A 21330-nucleotide genomic window follows, 5' to 3' on the forward strand; every position below is an offset into this window, starting at 1 on the left:
TGTGCATCTTTTCATATCCTTCACATAACTTTGCCTCTCTCTCTCTCTCTCTCTCTCGCTCTCGCACTCTCTCTCTCTCCATCTCTCTTGCGCACTCTCTCTTTCTCTCTCTCTCCATCTCTCTTGCACTCTCTCTCTCTCCATCTCTCTATCATACACTATTGGTGACTTAAGGAACCAACTTCAGTTGGAGACTAATGTACCCAGACATGAGCTTGCTGACCAGTGGTTTTACGTGGCGCTGGTGTTGAGGGTCTGTGAAAGGATGATGTCACGTGTGAGTCATCTTTGTGAGTTCAGCGCTGACGCATCCACAGCCTCCATCCCCCTGTTTTGTACTGATCGGAAAGGGCTGATTGCGTAGCCTGGTATTAGAATGGCTGTGTGAGAGAGACAATGGCCAAATTGTTTTTCTTGGGAATGAATCACATCATTGTGAGGAGAATGAAGTCTAAAGAATATGTTCTAAAGTAGTTTGAGTTTGTCAAATAGATCCAACCAAAGTGTAAATTGTAGAGGTACAGTTCTTAGAATAAAATTGGTTTAGCAACATGATCTACGTATAAACCGACTGAAGTTCCAATGAATTCACATGCCCAGTTCCAGGCAAGTCTCTCAAGCCTTCAGAAGACACTAATAAAAGGCTCCAGTGCTGCTAGATAAATATGCTGTTTGATGCTCTGCATCACTGTGCAGCCCACACCACTCCACAGAGACCATGTGCTGCTCTGATCTGTGCTTTGCTTGTCCTTTAGTCTACAGCAAAGACATTCAGAGCTTTCAAAAAGCCATGGGTCTCCCGTCAGACAAGCCAGCATGGATTGCTGGATCGATACACCCAGGTGACAGGCCGGGCCCAGAGACTCTGGTGTCTTTGGCAAAGCTCAGTAATGCTGAAGAGGCCAGGGAACTAAATGAATTTGTTTTTCATTAAGACCACACGCCATGGAGGAAGAACAAGCTTCCCCTTCTCACAGCATAATTGAACAGTTATGTCAGGCTGCTTCTCCCTCTGGACAGAGCGCTCGTAGGCCTACGTGCCAGCCCTTGCTGACAACAGAGAAAGTCACTGTCTAAGTGGAAACGGCCTGTGTCTCATAGCTAATGCTTTGTTGCTGTCATAATTCTGCCATGGCGCTGCATTAGTGTACAAATAGTGTCTCTCAGGTGATGTATTTAACTTTTGAAAAGAGCTAGCACTCCACACCGATACGCTCATATTTCTTAGATTTTTTTTTTTTCTGCTGAGAAATGTGGTGGATATTGAGTGTGAATATTGAGTCCTGCAGATGTAGCTGATTTGTCATCTCTGTGTGTGCTTGAGTAGGTGCATGTTTAACCAGCCTAAACAGCTCCAGTAAATAAGGAGGGCGATCACTCATCCTGACTCTTGACCAGCGGCTCATACCCTGCAGCCATAAACACTGGTCATTACTGTGTGGCTGGGGGACACATTTTGGGGTGAGTGTGTGAGAACAGGACCCTCTAAAGCAAGACGGATGCTTCAGGCTGCCATTTCTTTCTGGGCTTAATATCCCCACTCCACTCAGTCAGGCTGAACTGATGGCTAAACATTAATCCCCAGCTAAGTAAATCTGCCATGCCAACTTGAGCCTGCGATACATATGCATCAGACAGCAAGGGAGATTAGTCAATGCTTCCTCTATTCTGCGTCTGTGAGTGCGTGTGTGTGAATATGTGTACTTACTGTAGTGTAGCATTCATAATGTTGTGTAACTACTTTTTTCTGTGTTGCTAGATGTATTTTTTATGACTGCATATTGCGTTTGTGTGTATGTGTACGTGTATTTCACGTGTTTTGTTGCATAATAGTAACCTGAAGTGTTTCATCTTCATCTGTGTTCAGGGAGAGATTCTCTCTGTTTTCTGTTTTCTGTCTTGCACTGTGATAATGGCTGGATGGCATGTTTCATGCTAGATTGACTGGATAAGGAAAGGCTTAATCCGTGGTGGTCATCCTGATCCAAGCCAACTGTCAGGCAAGCATTGAACTACATTTATTTAAGACCTTATTGATTTCTTAGTCATCCCTCTCAGACGGCAAGACAACTCAGAGAGCCCATGTCTGTAGAGTGGAGTTTCACCAGTGCTAGTGGTGGCTCATTTACCACATACATTAATATGATCTATTAATTTGATCTTAATATTATCTATTAATGCTGGATAGGTAAAGTGATATGTAATGTTGAATTGATTTCAGATTATTTGCAGCAATCATTTTGCTTTGAAATGACATCTGCAGATGTAAGCAAGCGAGCCTCTTGAGTCTGTAACCAGAGAGAACCCAGTACAGGACTATTTGACATCAAAAACAATATGGAGGTCAAGGGCTTCCTCCTGCTTTGGTGTAAGAATGATAAATGAAGGAGCAGATTAAGCGCCTGGTCCAGTCCGATCCCTGTACAGTTGGGATGTAATCCCTGGATAAAAGCCCTCCTTAACAGACCTCCTCCGATCCTCTAACCCAGACGGAGAGGTAGGAAAGGGGGGATGGGGGAAAACAGACCGCGTGGATGGGAACGCAGAACATTTTAGGAGACAGGGCACCGTATGGTGGAGAGAGTGGAGAGGGTGGAGTTGTGCGAAGCGCTAGGGATGGAGATAAAGAGAGCGAAGCACACGGTGCTGTAAATGACCGATGCTAAGGGCTCTCTCTCTCCCCCCTCCATGTCCAGTCCCGCATGTTGCTGTAATCCGGAGCACCTTTTGTCTCCGTGTTCCGTGGCGGCGCATTGTCTTCCCGATCCGCAGAGCTGGCTTGCTCTCCCAGTGACCCACTTTCACCAGTGTGCTCGTCACTGGCTGTAGGGGAATATGAGTTTGTGTTTTTATAGAGTGCATCCATCCACACTATACTGTGTGTGTGTGTGTGTGTGTGTGTGTGTGTGTGTTTAAGGTGTGGGGGAGGGGAAAGGGGAAGTGTGAGCATCACTCTGGGCATAGCCACCTGGACAAGGCAGGGTGCGCCAACACACACAAACGAACGTCCAGAATATGTAATCAAGCACACCCATATACACAAAAATACACATATGCATACACATAGAAACACTGTAATGATACCTGGTGGCCATTATGGAACATTTCTGCCAAATGTTGTTTTCCTGACATGTGCTTTTATTTCAAGCATTTCCTTCCATCTCAACTGGAGTATATAGAAGGTTGTACAAAAAACTCTACTTTCTTTCTTCTCCTCTTTTCCTTTGCTCTCCCCCTTCCTTGCTATCGCTTTCCCACCCTTCCCCTCTCACTCTCTCTCTCACTCTCTATCTCTCTCTCTCTCTCTCTCTCTTTCTTTCTCTCTCTCCCTCCCTCCCTCTCCTTTGGACTGTCTCACTGTAACACAGGGCTCACTGAGGCATTGAGGTCCATCAGCGAGCTCATTGTTGAGGCAGCAGGGAGTCTGAAATCCCATCAGCTCACTGAAGGGCTGATGAGAGGACCCAAACTGAGAGGGTGAATGTGACCGCGTGAGTCACTTCCCTCCTGTGCCTGTCTGATGCAAATGCTTACGTAGGCCTGGCTCCGTCCATAGGTGTGAGCAAGGTTAGGGGTTACTTAGCAAAGGAGTGTTATTGTGTCACATTATTGTAGTATATTTGTGTGTGTGTGTGCACCAGATTCCTCTCTCCTCCTCAGCAGCCTCAGATGACTCATGCGCTTGCCGAAGCCATTTTATGTTTTAGCCAGACAAGCCATCGGTGCAGCAGTACCACCACCACTCACATGTGCAATATAGCCACAGATTCCTCCTCTCAGACTCCTGTGTGCTAGTGATGTTTTTCAAATGTGAGCCTGCAGTGTGTTCTGTTATGTTCTCATGCCACAAATAATTGCAGTAATATAAGCTTCACTAAGAACTATAAAATGGTGGCACAGCCAGTGGAGCGCAGTGTGAATGCAGTTCACTTTACCTCTTTCTTGCGTGCTACATACTGAGATGTTTTGCGTAGTCATAGCCTGGGTTGGAGCAGGACAAGATCAGCTTTTGATATGAGGCTGTTTATGTTTCATATAAACAAATAGCAATAATAGAAAAACAATACGAGCAGACTCCACCTCGTTAATCTGCAATGTTTGTTTTGGTTGCACTGTAAACCCACAGCCCTCGAGAGGCTCCGCTCAGTACAGTGGCAGATCTTTATCTTGGTGCTCCCGAGGACCTGGAAGATTCCATCTGTAAGTCGGGAATCAATCGCCGCAGCGCCCCGCCGGCGTGGCGCGTTCTCCACGTGCCAGGCAGCCCGAGCTGAGCACGGCCCATATGACGGCGCCTGGCAGATGTCCGGGCGTCTCTGCGCGCTAGGCTCTGATCTCCGCCCTGATGCCTCTGTGGGGCTCGCGTGAGGCCATCTGTGCTGCACTAATGGAGGCTCCAAGTGAACCTTCCCAGCCCTCCTTTTCCAAGCTTTTAATGCCTCACCAGTCTTCAAATGCTTGCTCATCTCTGAGCAATACTAGAACCAGTACCATACTCCGTGGCCCTGTGCATGCATGGTAAGGTGTGTGTGTGTGTGTGTGTGTGTGTGTGTGTGTGTGTGTGTGTGTGTGTGTGTGTGTGTGTGTGTGTGTGTGTGGCAGAAGTAAAGAGAAAGTTTTCCTAAATAAACAAGGAACTGCTTTTATTTACTTTGGTTCAACATTCTCTCAATCCCCAGCCAGCGAGCGGGAGTGGGGGGGCACCTTGTATTCATTCCCTTTCTCTTCCTGTTCTTGCTGCTGTGCATTTCCTGTGTTTCGCCACCACTGCCCCCCCCCCCCCTACACACACACACACACACACACACACACACACACTCTCATAGTCCTCTACACACACACACACACACACATACACACACACACACACACACACACACACACACACTCTCATAGTCCTCTACACACACACACACACACACACACACACACACACACACACACACACACACACACACACACACACACACACACTCACACACTCACACACACACTCTCATAGTCCTCTACACACACACATCCTGTGGCCTCCCTTTCGATGAGATTACTGCGCCTCCACTAGCGCCCACTAATTACGTTAGCATTTCCGCAGCCACGCACACGGAAGCCATTAAGCTATTAACTTCCATCCAGGGCCCGCCGATGCTGCTGGTTTATTTTCACAGCCAGTCATTAGTGGCCCAGTCAGAGGTGGTCAGGTGGGCTTTTCATTGTGGCATTCAGCAATGAAGAAATCGGGCACTGGATGGGTTTCAAACCTCCTCGAAATGCTGATTCATTACTCTTCCAGGTTTTGCTTAACATTTGTGGTCAATAAGGATATAGATTACAGATATAGGGTAGAACACAGCTGTCGCACAGAGGATTTCATGCATACTGTATATATTTGTAGAGGCTGTGTGTGCGTGTGTGATTATTTTTTTTTAAATTTTTTTTTTCTGTCTCTGTCATTTTCATGTCTTCACTTGTCTCCTCCCCCAGCTCTTCTGCTTGTTTACGCCTTTTCTTCCCCACTCATACAGTCTCTGTGGCTTAAGCTTCTGTATCCGTTTACATGCTATCAGATTGGATCAAATGTTGGTACTGGCCGTCTCTTGCATCTCAGGCCCAACACAATAGATAAGCCACCTCATCCACATCAAACACACACTCTCTCACAGAAACATACACACAAACACTCAGCTTTGAGACTCCTTCTTTTCTCACTCTCCCTGAGATGATCTGGGCAGTCTAATTTCCTCCACGAATTCCAGGGATGTTATCTCTCTTCAGGTCTTTGTAGCCTAAAGGAGAGATAGGGAGGTGGGTTGCTGAGGTCAGTAATGACGTCCAGCACACTCACAGCCTCACATCAGCAGTGGCCCTGCCTGGGTCCACCCTCATCTGGAGCTTAGGCTGGCTGCTAGCTGATGGGCAAGGCCTGTGTGATATGGGGGCACAGGTGGTGGCTCTGATGGAGTGTCTAGTGTGGTGGGGCCACAGTCCAAATGGGCGGCTCAGTTTTCCTTGCTCCTAAGTGGAACTCAAGATCCTCCCACTTTAAAATGAGTTCTTTGATGAATAATGCATGGCTTCTCAGTAACACACCCAGCGAATTGTTGCTTGCTCTGAATACTGATGGGAAGATGCCTTAACACTGATTTAAAAGGTTGTTCTATATCACTGCTGCTGCTCTCTACATGAGTCAGTGTGTAAATGGCTGCACTAATATTCCTAGTCTCCTCTGTGGACCTGTACGTTTTGGGGTTATTCAGACCATCTCTGTCTATCAGGTGAGCCGTAGAGCTGACCCTGGTGATGACGTGATGATGATGGTGACTTCTTCCATGTCACTGAGTGGAAACAGGGGCGTAGTGATCTCTGTGCTGTGTGGTGTGTAGCCAGCATGAGCAGCCTGGAGTGGAGTGGGTGCTGCTGCTGCTAGAGTGCCTGGTGTGCAGTGAATGGCCTCTCCTCCTGGGCCTCTGCTGCAGCACGCACAGGCCTGAGCGGCCCCATATGTCTGCCTAATCACACTCTTGAGAGGGAGAGAGGGAGGGGGAGGGAACTGGACCTCTCAGTGTAGCAGGTGCAGCTGCTTTCCTCTCTGTTTGTGTGTGTGTGTGTGTGTGTTGTATGTGTGTGTGTGTGTTGTATGTGTGCCCACATTGAAAAGTGTGAAGGAGCATGCATTAACCGGCTTTTCTCCGCTCTCCTCTCAGGATTGAAAAAGCGTACCAGGAAGGCCTTCGGGATACGGAAGAAAGAGAAAGACAATGACTCCACGTAAGTGTGTCTGCCCTGGCTGGTGACGCTAAACAATGCCACACTTTACAGATCGGTTTGCAAACGTTGATACACAATGTGAACGCCATGATCATCAATCACTCCACACGCAACACACACACACACAGTGTAAACAAACACACAACATGCCGCCCAATCTTGAATACCCTGGTGCACTCTCACAATGATTTGATTGCTGAAACCGTTTTAAACGGATGAGGCTTTCTTGTATTAAATGGCCTATTTTGCCATATCTGCTAAAGCCTCTCCTGTTACCCGTTAGACAGTGCAAACCTAATAAAGCAGCTGGCTGTTGCTATGATGCATCATCAGAGGCGCTTTCCTCCCATCTGAGGGAGACGGGCCACATGTCGGCTGTTTGAGTGTTGAGTGTTATTAGAGAGGCACTGGATTGTGTTATCATGCCTCTGTAACTCAGCCGTGAACAACTTCACTATTCTCTGGGAATTGCCACCTGTGGTTGTTTTGTTGAGTTAGGTTGTTTTTGTGTGTATGAGTAGTGTTTATGTGTATACAAAGGTTTAGTTTAAAAGTGCGTGCGTGCACTTGTATGTATGTGTGCATGGGAAAGGGTGTGTGAATATTTGCCTTCATAATGATTGAAGCACTGCTGCTTCAGAGATTTAGTTCAGTGCTGAGAAGTTGAAGTGTAGGCCTGGAGGTTAAGTGGCTCTTAAAGAACATTCTTTTTTGTATTTTTTGTTTTCTCTCTCCCTTTCTCTCTTTCTTTCTCACAACCCCCCCCCCCCCCCCTCTCTGCTCTCTGCTCTCTGTAGGGGGTCACCAGACAGAGATGTAAGTAGGACTCCCCATAGCCCTTCTGATTGCTATGGTTCATTTTCATTCCACACACCTCTGTAATGAGCCACAGAGTGCTCTGGGATAGTACTCTCCACACACCCTTGGTCAAACAAGTATCCCAAGCATACAGGAATGTCAAACAGAGATTCAGATATCAGTCTATCTAGAATATGACTTTGTTCAAACGTGTGAATAATACCACATTTTATTTTCATTTTCCATATCATGGACCATCACCATCAAGGAACCCCAAGAGATTGAATCGGTACTGCAGTGCAAACGTAGTTTACCCCTCTAGTGTAGTGTCTTTAACAAGCAGCCCCAGCCTTATGTAGCTACGTAGCTGACTGTAGAATAGTCATGCTAGAACCTTTTTCATCAATTTGAAATGTTGTCTGAATGTTTACACCTGTGAGTCAGTCTTTAATTTAGGTTTTATTAAAACTGTGTTATTCTGTTTAGCCACAGAAAAAGACCAATGGGGCGCCTAACGGCTTCTGTGGGGAAATCGACTGGGAGCGATATGTAAGTGGTTCTGTAGATTTGTGGATTTAAGCCAGACAAACAGAATTCACGCTGCTTCAACGATTTTAACACCAGATCATAAAATTTTTCTTAACATGGGCACATAAATTATCGGATTCACATTTCAATAGTGAAAAATGCTGTGGTTTGTCTGTGGATGATGATACATGCCCAATGGTGTTTAACTACCAAAATCCTCTCTGGTTTCCAGAACTCCCCTGAGGTGGACGATGAAGGTTACAGCCTCAGGCCCGAAGACGAAGCTGATATCCTTTACTCAGATGCATACTGTGGCATAGCAAAATACAACAGCTCAACTGTAAGGGTGTATTTGCACCCAGGTCAAAGCCTGAATCAGTACCTGATGGATTGGATTTATTTTATTTTATTGATGCATGATTTCATTGAGTATTTTGATTATTTTAAACTGGTTACTAAACTTTTTATGGCTGTTTTGATTTTAAAACAGATGGCAGCATTTGCATTGCTTTTCTTTAACATCAGTTCAGCTTAAATATTTTAACGGTAAACATTTATTTTTATTTGATCAGAGCTTTTGTTTGAAATGGCTTTTAAATTCGTCTAGGTCAAATATAGTTTTATGACTGGCTGTGCATTGTTCCATGTTAGGCATATGTTCATTCACTATATTATCAATTTGGCAGCTACAGTAGTTACCCCTTCTGCCATATAGGCTAAACAGTAGGCCCTTACAGTATGGGTTCCATACTGGACCAGTAGTTGGTTGTATAGAATTCTTGTTTTATTTGTTTGCCTTTAACCTATGTCTCACTGTAACTCCATGCCGCCCTGGGGGGTCCATCCTACTCATTGGGGTGCACTGTGGTCACTGGCAGTGGCCCAGTTAATAGTTGACTGGATCTGTTTCCAAGCGCTATATGTCTAATACAATCAATAAGTCCTAGGGGGTGAAGTTGCTATGTATACTAGCTCATTGGATTTGAATTGATCCACATGTCATGGCAATCAAAGGCATTTCATCTGCTTGTGCGCATACCCACTTTATGTCCAGATGCATGTCCATCAGGGTATCCTGAGCCCAGCCCTTTGAAGCTAATGGACTTGGGCAAAGAGCATCTGATTGGTTGCTTGCTTAAAGTGGGATGAATTACATTACATTACATTACATTACATTTGGCTGACGCTTTTTAACCAAAGCGACTAACAACATGGTAAACAGTATGTTTTGGAACAATTCTCTGTTTTAGGACAGTGTAAAAAAAAACATTAGAGTACGGTAAGAATAAGTGCGTCGGTGAGTGCTGTTTTTAACAGTTACTTGTCAGTTTAAAACGGCTGGTGAGTGCTAGGATCAGTAAGACTTGTTGTAAGTGTTGCTATGAGAGTAGATGTTCTCCAAAGAGCTGGGTCTTCAGGAGTTTTTTGAAAGTGGAAAAGGATGTCCCTGCCCTTGTAGGAACTGGCAGTGTGTTCCACCAACGAGGAACAACAGATGAGAAAAGTTTGGATTGGCTTGAGTGTACCGGTGGTAGAGCGGGGTAACATGTGCCCTTTTGGGTTGGTTGTAGACCAGGCGCCCCCGCGTTCTGGATCATCTGAAGTGGTTTCACTGCAAGGGCTGGGAGACCTGTCAGGAGGGCATTGCAGTAGTCGAAGTCGCGAGATGACTATTCCCTGAACCAGAAGTTGGGCAGCATCTTGAGTCAAGTAAGTCCTGATTTTCCATTATGTTGTAGAGTGCAAAACGGCATGACCGGGCGACTGAGGCAACATGATCTGAGAAGTTTAGTTGGTTGTCAAGAACAACTCCTAGATTTCTTACAGTCCTGGTTACAATTGAAACAGACAGGAGTCAAATTTGATGTTGATGTCTTGTGGTGTATGGTAGGTTTAGCTGGGATGACCAGCAGTTCAGTCTTTTGAGAGGTTCAGCTGGAGGTGGTGTGCCGTGTCAAAGGCAGCCGATAAGTCAAGCAGAATGAGTACTGATGACCGAGTGGTCGCCCTGGCTTCTTTTAAGGCTTCTGTTACAGACAGCAGAGCCGTTTCGGGTAGAGTGGCAGCTTTTGAACCCAGACTGATTTGGATCCAGAAGGTTGTTCTGTGAAAGGAAGTCAGAGACCTGTTTGGAGACTGCCTGGTTCAATGCCTTTGGATAGGAAAGGCAGTAGTGAGACAGGGCGGTAGTTCTCGACTTGAGCAGGGAATTAGTGGGATATGTCCTCCATCATTGCTTAAGAGGGTTCATGTTCACTGGGCTACCTGTCAACTTAGAGAGAAATCAGCTTTTCACTTTAATACTGAAATAGTTGTATTTCCTGTATTGTTTGGATATTTCTAAGACTGTGAAATGTAGTAAGTTCAAATGTACACATGCTGGAAACAGGTTAAATGTAGCACCTTATAAGGCAAGCCTAAGCTCTACTACTGGCCTTAACTCTGGCACCACCATCCCCGAAACCCAAGACAACACATTTCTTCTCCTCGAGCGAGTCAGAGGGAGAGGAAGATCATCGACCAAAGTTCAAGATCAAGATCAAGCCGCTGGCGGCAGACAAAGCCGAATATGCGGCCCCCTCGGTAGATGAACTAAAAGCCTCCATAGGCAACATAGCTCTGTCTCCCTCTCCTATGGTGAGTACCTGCCAACATTACCCACATGTCCCTCAGCTGTCATATAATTTCCTATATGGCATCATATTCATACCCTATGTGTGGAATATTGTGTGTGTGTGTGTATGTGTATGTGTGTGGTTCTGGATGCATATGTCCTGCAGTGATTTGCATGTCGTTTGTGCAGTGTGTATCACTTCATTGTAGTTTTCACAATCTGTGTATAGTGCTCTATAGTGTTTTGTTTGTCTGCAAGGTCTGCGTGTCATATTGAGCCTGTTGCGTTCTATTAAGTCTGAGCTGCAGTCCTGGTGGCACTGTGTGGAGCCGCTGTGGTGTTCAGCCGCGCTCCATAATGACCCCATCGCCTGGGAAACGAGGATTGTGCTTTTGGATGCTCTCCTGACCTCACTGTTCCTCGCTGCCTCCATTACCAAACCGCCGTCTGACGAAAGCCACATCCCCCGTCACACACACGCGACGTCCGCGTTCTTTGGAACGACTCACTGCAAACGCGGCACAGAAAGCACGGTCCAAGCAGTGTTTTTGTTGGGATAAAGCGGGATGTTTCGCTGTGCTGACGGCGTTCTGAGTCTTGTTTACCCAAAGCTGAGTGGGGGGATTTGGCAGAAGAGGCGGGAAGGGGAGGGGTGGAGGAGAGGGTTTTTGGACCTTCATCCATCCGTCAGACGAGCCTCCGAGCGTGTTCACATGACTGTGGATGGCTGCTAGTAATCCACTTCACTGCGCTCAGTATGGTGCCACGTGAACGCTCCTTGGCACATGAGCACAGGATGGCGGGACAGCGGGCATGTGACGCGACGTGACGCGATGTGACTCGCCGCGAGTCTATGCCACTGTCACTGTTGGACAAACAGTCCGCTAGCTCCAGGGGAGTGTATGCCATCGTTTCTTGTTCTCTCTCTCTCTCTCTCTCTCTCTCTCTCTCTCAGGCCAGTGCACACACAAGGCCACGCATCTGGTTTAGATGGAGTATGCAGATCTCTTGGTTTTCAGAAACTCTGCCCGGATTCTGGCCTGTCTGCTGACCCACCACTTGCCCCCTGACAACTTTCTTTCCTGGACAATTCCGACGCCGGACTATTGCACTTTCTCTCACTGAATCATGATTAATGCTCTATCATACCGGATACGTAATCATCCCACCTCTTGTAACTTTCACCTCAGGTGCTTTAAACACCATGTCCTATTCTCCACACCTGACTGTCATATGCATTTGTCATTGTTTACAGACCTTACTGTCATTATTGACCCTAGGTAGATGGGTCAGGCCCTTGAGTCGTGGATCTGCTCGAGGTTTCTTCCTATATGTATCTCAATTCTAGGGGAGTTTTTCCCTGCGCCCTGTTACCCATGGGCCTTCCTTCTTTCTTTCTTTCTTCCTTTTCTTTTCTCCCTCTTTTCTTTTTCTCTGATTGCCAACATTCTGTAAAGCGCCATGATACATGTGTAATGTTTTGGCGCTATATAAGCACAATAAATTGAAATTGAATTGAAATTTTGGGGTCTGAGCCAGATGCTGTGTGGATAGTCAAGCTGAGACCCATGTAGTGAATCCTCGGCCGGCTTTTGCTCGCGGCGACTGTGCCGACCATGCAAGCGTCCTGAGGGCCAGTCAGACTGAGGCATTGGCATCAGCAGACGCAGCTTTGTGTGTGTGTGTTTGAGGTGGAGCATCAAAGAGAAAAGGGGAGGGGGAGTACCAAACACATGGCCTACATACAAGACCCTTTGTGATTTTTGTTGACCCCCAAGCAAGGTCACATCCGCTCTGTGACGTAACATACAGAAGGCCTCAGGCCAGAGAAGGAGGTTCCCATGGACAACAACAGTGACCATTTGTACACAGCTTTGAGAGTCTGACATGACATGCTGCACGAGTTCAGACATGTCCAGCCGTAATACCTCATTCCAGAATACCCATATATCTCTGTCACATTCATCTTCCTCACACACACACACACACACACACCTATGTAATCCTGTTTCGACACACCCCCATCCTCCCTAGCGAGGTCTGGTACTGCTGTTTGCATGGGTCTCAGCTCCCCTTCACTTTCACAGTCCACTGCACTGGCCTCTGTCCCTCTTGGTCAAGCACACCCTTCTTGGATTGCACTCGAGCACGTCCAGTGCCCATCCTCCTGCCCCCCCCTTCTCAGGTTGTTGCGGGAGGAGTCGGCCCTGGTTAATAATTCACCCCGGAAAGTAGGCAGGGTGACGTGCGTGTGCGGCGGCGGCAGCGGCAGCAGTCCAGTGTGTGCGGCGGGGTGAGTCCAGGCGAGGCCGAGGCTGCTCAGATAGAGAGCCCGCTCTGAATTATTCACTGGGGGAGCAGCTCCGCCGCCGGAACACACCTGAGGGACAACCATCCGCACACACACACACACACACACACACACGCCGGCGTACCTGCAAAGAAGGTGATGGAACGAGTGTGATGGAGTTAGCGTGGCTGGCCAATCTTGCATCACTTGGTCAGCTGGCTGGAGACGTGATGAAATATGCCAGGCTTCCAGCGCCACGCGTGTGAGGCGGTGACCAATCAGGGAGATTTGTGGCTCATGTTGGAGTTTGATGGCAGTAATATCCGGTGCATTGTGCCCAGGGGCTGTAAAAATGTGATTGTGCGTGTGTATGCGCATTTCCCCTGTTCTGAGACCGTTGGCCCACTTTGCTTGTTTTCCCCCAGAGCTTCTTCAAATCCTCCGCTCATTCTGTGCTGCCCAAAACTTAATTAGCCAAATTTCATCATCTGATTTGCTTAAATTAATCATCTGGAATTCTATTAAAGGTCTTTCATTAAGTTTTTATCACAAAAGATAATATGAGGACTGCTCATGATCTGATTATAATACCGTTCCAGATAAAGTGTCTGTTTCTTTGGCACAAACAGAACCCAGGGTCTTACTGACTCACACTGCAGTTTTAGTAGCACCTTGTGTGAAATGATCTTTTCTTTTTTTTTTTTAAGTATATTTTTGGGCTTTTTATGCCTCTAATTATAAGGCAGTGGAGAGTGACAGGAAGTGAATGCGAAAGAGAGCAGGGGCGGGATCCGGAAAGGACCACGGGGCGGAAGTCGAACCCGGGTCGCCAGCGCACGGCGCAGGTGCCCCAGCCAGCTGCGCCACAGCTGGGGCCGAAATGATCTTTTCTAAGGGACTCTGAGGCGCACTCCATGTCGCCCTATTACTCACACAGTTTATTGGGACAGCAGATCAGTTGTTCTGCTGATCACGAGCACCAGGGGCAGCGTATCCGTAATGTATACCTTCCCTGTCACTTTGAATAGAGCGTCTGGTACATTATAAATGTCCGATATGAAGGTATGAATTGTCTGATGCTCTCTTGTTGGATAATGTCTTGCTGTTGGATAACTGTTGCGGGGAGTACAGTGAGCAGCAGCGTTGTCGGAGTGCACAGTGTGGATTTGAGCGAGGTGACATAAGTCTGGTGCTCAGTGGAATTAAATCACAGGCCAGCGGTGCACAGCACAGGGGGAAGGAGTCAACACAAAGAGGGATTTAGAGCATTGTAGACACACACACACACACACACACACACACACACACACTGTGATGCATGCCGGAGTGTGTGCAGAAATGTTGCCCAACTGACCACCTAAGTACCAATAACCTTGTCTTAAGAGACCTTCCCAGACGCACACACATTCCCACACTGGCAGTGGGGTGTGTTGGCCTTCCTCACATTTGAAGTTGAATTCAACAGGAGTCACATGGTCACCCTGTGCCATGGCAACTTGTGTCTACCATGGTAACCATGGCAATGGATTGAACTTGAAATTTTCTTAGAGAATGGAGGCGAAGAGCAAAGGTTAACAGGCCCCTAAACTGAACACACGGTCCCTTTGGCACTCTCCCCCCCTTCTCTTCTCTCTGCATCACCATACCTCCCTCTCTCTCTCTCTCTCTCTCTCTCTCTCTCTCTCTCTCTCTCTCTCTCTCTCTCTCTCTGAATGTCCAATGAACCTGAATGTCCAATGACCCAGCAGCACACACTCATAGTCCACTCACCCCTGTAGAAAAGCTCAGCCTATAGAGGTTCTGCAGTGGCATTCAACAGAAACTGTACCGACCCACAGGCCTTTCTCTCCTGTGAGGGAATGACCAGGTGTGGCTTCGCAGGTGTGTGTGTGTGTGTATGGGTGGGTGATGTTTAATGCATGAGCCGAGCCTGCTTCTTATTAAGCCTGCTGTCTGTCTACAAGTGCTCATCCATCACAGGCCCAACAAGAGGCTGCTTCCCATTCAGCACACAGACACACTAACACACTGGCCACAGCCCAGAGCTCTCCATGAGGCTGCCACTCATCCACCCCCTACCTGCAGCACACCTAGAAGCCGTCCCATGATACCTACAGCACAGCACACCTAGGAGCCGTCCCATGATACCTACAGCACAGCACACCTGCTGCACAGGTGGATGGGTGGGCTGGGGGCCTCTCTGGAGGCTGCGTGTGTATTGCTATGTCAGTGGTTTGAGAATGAAGCATGACATTGGTGTGTTTGTGTGTGTGTGCATGTTAATGTGTGTGATGGTTTGTGTTTGAACTGTCTGTTGTTACACATCAGTCATAATCACCTCTAATAAGTCCCATGAATCAGTAATAATAAAAAAACTAATAAAGTCTCAACTCTCTCTCTCTCTCTCTCTCTCTCTCTCTCTCTCTCTCTCTCTTACTCACCCTCCTTTTCACTTTCATTGTCTTTCTCTTCATCTCTCTCTCTCTATCTCTCTCTCTCCCTCCATCATATGTCTTTTATTAATGCTGGCCTCTATAGCGGAGCAGTCCGGTAAGCTCTTGTCCTCCACTCTCACCTCTCCCTTGAGGTGTGTTTGTTCACTGCCCATTAGCATGTGGACCTGCATCCTCCTCCTCCTCCATCAGGAACACAGTGTGCACAGCTGTTCTGGTTAGGGCTTTTGGTTCCTCATGGGTTTCGTTTGTGCACCTGTGTAGCCTGTTTGAGAACCCTCTACAGTACATTCTGTATGATTTTGATTTTTTATGATGTGTGTATGTTGAGAGAGTGTTTTGCTTCTTTTGCATGCTCAGTTTGATATGGCACACTGGGCATTTACTTAAATGGGACATGACAAACATGATGTGCTATAATGAAGTGCAGTTGTGTTGTTAAAATGCAATTCTGTCTGTGGGTTGTTAAATGCTTTCTTTATTGTGTTAAATGGGAATAGGCTATAACAATCATTTTTTTAAAGTAACATTTTTAGTTCAGGTTGATTTAACCTGGTGTTAAATTATGCTGTGTTGTTTATATAATGTTGGCAACACATGTCTTTTCTCCGAGACACATTTTGTTTTGAGAATTAAAATAAATAAATCATACATCAGGTATCAAGAAATAAATTCAACCCAAGACTAGAATGAATATTCAGCCATAATTCCCACCCAATTGTATTTTCAGTAGAATTGTACAGGAAGCTTGAGGAAGCTTGTACCATTCTACTTTGATGATGTTTTCAGTGACCGAGCTCGGTGAGGTTTGGTAAGTGAGGGGAGAGGTGAGTAAGGACTCAGGGGTCAGCTGTAAGCCCAGAGCTGCTGGCCCAAGACTGAACCTGACTGAGGGTTATAGCAGCTGGCCTCTAGTCGGGCTACTCTTGTAGCCTTCCCTGGACACAGTGTTGCAGGCTGAGTTAGCTGAACATGACTGGCTGTTGAAGCTTGTGTGTGGGCCTGCATAGGAATGTGTGGGTGTTTAGTGTGGCCCACTGAGGCTGTATGTGTTGACTTGTATGCTATTTAGTGTTGTTTATAATTAGTAAGTGTTTGTTTGGTGGTGTATCCAAACACTGTCCAAATGTTTGTGAGTGTGGAATATATATATATATTGTTTATATTAATTCAGTGTCTTACATAAGAAATTCCTAAAGTAATAACTCCGAGGAAGTCAGCTTCTGTAATAGCTCTCAGCTGTAACCTCCCACAGGGACCAATGTCAGAGTTCCTTCATAAATCCTCTCAGCGTGCAGGGTTTGGAAAAGAGATCCATCCATCATTCTTTCCGTTTTCCCTTTAACCTTCAGTTCCAGGAAAAACTGGGGGCTTAAACGGTAGTCTTATGAACAAACGGGGTACTTTTTCTTTATACAAGCACTTGGCACAAAGTATTTCATTTGTTAACTAGGTGTAATTTCAACAGCAGATGAAACTATTGTGATAGTAATTTCTACTGAGTCACTGAAAGTTATAAAGATGACTTATCAACCTGTTAAATATGTGTAACGGAGTGCCAAATTCTATGATGGCCAGCCTTCATTTATACAGTTGCTACATTGAAAATTGTTCTGGTGACCATATTTGATATATTTCATTCTGATACACCTTTCGCTGTTGGGCCTTTTTGTCAAGATGTGATTCTTGGTGCCTTTGTGCTTTTGGTAGAAAGAGGTCATTGTACCTTTCTCTTCCAGACAAGCTCTCGTTGGTGGTGGCAAGTGATGCGTAGCTGGCTAATCCAATCGTGTTCAGCCTCTGGATGGCACAGCCCGCCCTTAGTTACATCACGGTAATCAGTCATGGCTCAGTGCCCTGGAGAGGACCCTGATGATGCAGTCTGAGTGGCCACTGCTGTAGCCTGGCAGTGCGTGAGCCAAGGGAGTCAGCTCTGACCGATAGAGCTCTCATAGATGCTGACATTAGAGGAAGTAAAGAGAACGTAGTTTAGTTGTGGATATGAGAGGTTTTTGCTGAATTGTGGCATTTTAGGACCTGCTCAAATATATAGCCACAAAGTGCACATTTCCTCCTACAAGGTGTGATGAATCACTGCTCTGTATGTCTGAAAAAGCCTTACTGTGGTGTGTCATATGACAAAATCTTCTTATGCCATGTTTTCCCACTGCAATCATTCTACTGAGATGGGAAGAGGGAATTGGAAACAGATCAGTGAATATTTGGTGTCTGACCCTAATTTCTCAAGTGCACAAAAAAATCTAACCAGCACCTTACGCCAGTGGTACTGCTATTTAACTGACACACACTCTCTTGCTTATATCCCATCATGCAGTTGTTATATTGTTTTTGAAGTGGGTGCTTGTTAATGGATATATTTGTCAAACAATTTTGTTTTGCAATAAGGGTGCTTAACTGGGTCAGTGCTTCACTATGTGTTGTCCATAGGTGTTGTCCCACCCCTCATATTTCCTTCTGGTTCTAAATGTCGCTTTCCCGGTTAGGAAGGGCTTTTGGTGGGTTTGGGTGTGTGGGGGATCTGGCAGGTGGCACTGGTGCAGGCTAACACTCTGGCTCCTTTTAAACCTTCTCAGACACATCTATAGATCCTTATCACTGCTTGTGTTTGTGCGCCATGGCCATACAGTTGCTAAGTCAGACCCAAATGGTAACTGCAAGCGTAAATATGGAATTCCTAACACCAATGGTCACAACTTAGGAAATAGGAGTGTCTGTATGGGGGCCAGCAACAAGAATGCTGATCTTAATTGCCAGTCCTACAACCAGTGCGTTTGATTAACATTGTGCTGGTGGTCATTTAGACATAAACTGTTGGTCTGCTTTACTGATTTGTCACTTTCTGACCAGGTGTCTCTTCTCTCTTCCTTTATGCTGAACACAGAGACGTAGTCCGGTAAGTGTCCTCTTTTTTTTGTCTCTCTGCACCTTCTGTTCACAGTAGGTGGGGTTGAGGAGTTCTGTGACATCAAAGAGAAGCTGTGATTGGCTCATGAAGCAGTGATTGGATTGTTGGTCATTAGTGCCGAAGGAGTCTACACCCAGCTTTTTGCAGACAGTGGGACAACCCCAAAAATTTGAGGACTCTCACAGTTCCGACTGCTCACAACTCTTTGATCTCTCAGTTCATGCCTTCTATCCATGGCAGTGGCCCTCTTAGAGACAACTCCACCTCTTTCATCTCTGTTTCTCTGCCTGTATCTCAACTATGTCAAGACTCTGTCACAATAGCACAGACAACTCCTATAAACAGAAAGAGATGCTCATGCTATGGAGCCCTTTCACTTACCAGCATGTGTTGCACATTCAGGCACCCTGTCTCTCTGATGTCTATCGTCTTGTCTTTCTTGCTCTGTATCTCTGTACTGCACTATAGAATCCAAAAAACCTAGTCACTGTAGGGTCCTTAGTTCATTCCCACACAGCTCACAGCGCTGTCAATAAGTGATGAGTAAGTATGCCTCAGTACCTGCCAAGACCACCTGCCCATGGTTTAGAGAATAATCAGGGACTACTATAGTCAGCATTTGTGTGAGACATGTTATTCTGATGTGGATAAAAAATGAACACCTTCCTTAAGATGGCCACCTGATTCAGCTTTTTATGTGGCTTTTTATGAGCAAAGGCATAAATCTAGAGGTTCTGTCTCAAGCAAGCACATGTGCAGCCAGCAGTGCTGCCACTGTTTGTCCTGCACACATGTGCAGCTCTGAGTGAATGCAAACTGATGCGGCACAATACCTCAGTGTTGCACGTCTGTGCGCAAATTTATTGTTTGCTTTCTCTGTAGTCATGAGGACGTAGATCAGTGGTCCCCAAACTACGGCCCGCCACCTCATTTTGGGTGGCCCCCCAAAACATGTCCATAGTATGTATCATCCGGCCCGCACGGGAGTACAACATCGTCAAACTAAAACCTCCGCAATTTCCCCATTCATTCTCTATGGCGAGTCTTAACAGTACACATGTAATACTCTTTTTGTCCACTGGTGGTTGTTTTGGCGCTGTTTTGCGTTTGCCATCGAAAACGGAATGAAATGTAGGCCTACCTGCAAACAATGTAAGAGGCCTATGCTGACTGCATCAGTGCTCAAAGTATTATAAAATTGATATAAAAATTATCAATTAATTGTTAATAACTAACTAACTTCTATTCAATTCATATTTCTGGGACTTTCTGGGATAATTATTTTTATTTTTTATTCACTCGTTCAAATGTTCATACAAAGAGTTCACAAAGTTCTCATCAGGTGACTGAAAGTTAGAATGGTGGTCATTTCAGACAACTTCAGCACTTCATAAAATTCTCATAGTTTGATAACTTTAAGTTATTTGTAGGATATTCACAACTTGAGCTGTGTATGCAAAGACACAGAATTCAGAGTTCATACATTTTTTAATAAAACTTAAAACTACTTTTGGGAATGCAAACGTTTTTTTATTAGTATTATTTAATTTTACACTAATATGGCATGATGACAATATGAACACAGCTAACAATGGTATTAAATTGCAATAGCCTATGACTAAATGTAATAGAATATTCAACTACGGTAGACTGCTGTTCACAGCACTAAGCTATTTATGGTTACTGATATAGAACTACTCCGAGTCTCTGGCCCTCTCTTGGAGCCAGGCATAGTGAGCTGGCCCTCGGAAGAAAAAGTTTGGGGACCACTGACGTAGATCATCCTCCCCCTCGACATTAGCACAAGGCCATACATCATCCAACCTTCATTAGATGACAGGCTCTTGTTTTTCAGTGTGTCATGAAACTCTAATCCATTCTATTGCTGATAAATGTAATGGAGGATAATAAGAGCGTATTTACTCTGCACTTCCACTTTGTAAACTATGTTTGTCAGAGCATTTTCAATTCTCAAGCATAAATATTTTAAATGTATTTTCTGTATTCATTCCAGGGTCTATTGAAAAGAAATACATCTAGTAAGTATGAAGACTAACTCTGTGTAGTCATTTGATTTAATAAGTTGTCCTTCCGTGCGTGCGTGTGTGCATGTGTGTGCGTGCGCAAGGTTATCTGTGTTAAAACCAATGAGATGTTCACTGCATATTAACCTGGGATAAATCATTTGAATTACTGTTTTTTTATTATGTTAATAAACACCATTTAGATTGTTTGGAATCAATAACATACCGCATTGCCCATACCTAGGGTATAGATGCTGAATATAAATGTTGTGATGCTTGTCTTCGTAGGTGAGGAAATTGCCAGACCAAGACGTGCTGTTCCCACGGTGACGCCTGCCCCAGCTGCTGCCCCAGAGGGGACCCCCTCCTCATCTCCTGCCCCTATCCCTCCCCCAGAGCCACCCAGGTACCAGCCAACACCCCACCATAACAGTGCAGGGTTGCACCCCCACTTCCATGTTTTAAAACGGCCATTTTCATTGGTTGTTTAGTCCAATAAGCGGCCCCAGGACAAAAAAAAGCCTAATAGTGGCATATGCGGCATGATACGAGCAATAAGAATGTGGCCTCAAGATTTTGCAATCTCATCATACAGTATTTTGGTACTTTCTTTTAGGAACACAGAACTTGCATAGTGTGCTTTTTGTAACAAGCTGAAAGAGTTGCCAAGTAACATGAATGTCTTTATAAGATAAGTACTGGGCAGCTGGGTTGAATTTATTTTTGCGGATAAAATAAATGTCTCATAATAAGTAGTTGCAGAAAATGGTGCAGAAACTCTGAACTCCTTTTTCTGTAGCCTCTATTTTAGGACTGTCGGGTTCTTATCTAACACTGTAGAGACACTGTAGAGGCTTGCATCACATCACATCACAGCTCACAGAGTCTGCCACGGTGTTCCTCTGTGTCACTCTGGGACGTGAGGATTTGGC

General features: G+C 45.7%; 1 protein-coding gene across 3 annotated transcripts in view; it reads left to right on the forward strand.

The window, feature by feature from the left end:
- sgip1a (SH3GL interacting endocytic adaptor 1a) overlaps positions 1-21330 on the forward strand; it is a 71808-nt gene that overhangs the window by 26466 nt on the left and 24012 nt on the right. For 2 of the 3 annotated variants that reach the window (XM_048253357.1, XM_048253359.1), the window contains 10 exons: positions 6702-6765; positions 7563-7581; positions 7832-7852; positions 8050-8112; positions 8324-8378; positions 10541-10728; positions 15534-15545; positions 18351-18362; positions 20389-20413; positions 20687-20804. In XM_048253357.1, coding sequence (XP_048109314.1) covers positions 6702-6765; positions 7563-7581; positions 7832-7852; positions 8050-8112; positions 8324-8378; positions 10541-10728; positions 15534-15545; positions 18351-18362; positions 20389-20413; positions 20687-20804 — 577 coding nt within the window. The remainder of the gene's footprint in view (positions 1-6701; positions 6766-7562; positions 7582-7831; positions 7853-8049; positions 8113-8323; positions 8379-10540; positions 10729-15533; positions 15546-18350; positions 18363-20388; positions 20414-20686; positions 20805-21330) is intronic. The other variant, XM_048253358.1, reaches the window with a different exon arrangement.

This window comes from Alosa alosa, chromosome 9, assembly GCF_017589495.1.
Source record: "Alosa alosa isolate M-15738 ecotype Scorff River chromosome 9, AALO_Geno_1.1, whole genome shotgun sequence".
Taxonomy (NCBI): Eukaryota; Metazoa; Chordata; class Actinopteri; order Clupeiformes; family Clupeidae; genus Alosa; species Alosa alosa.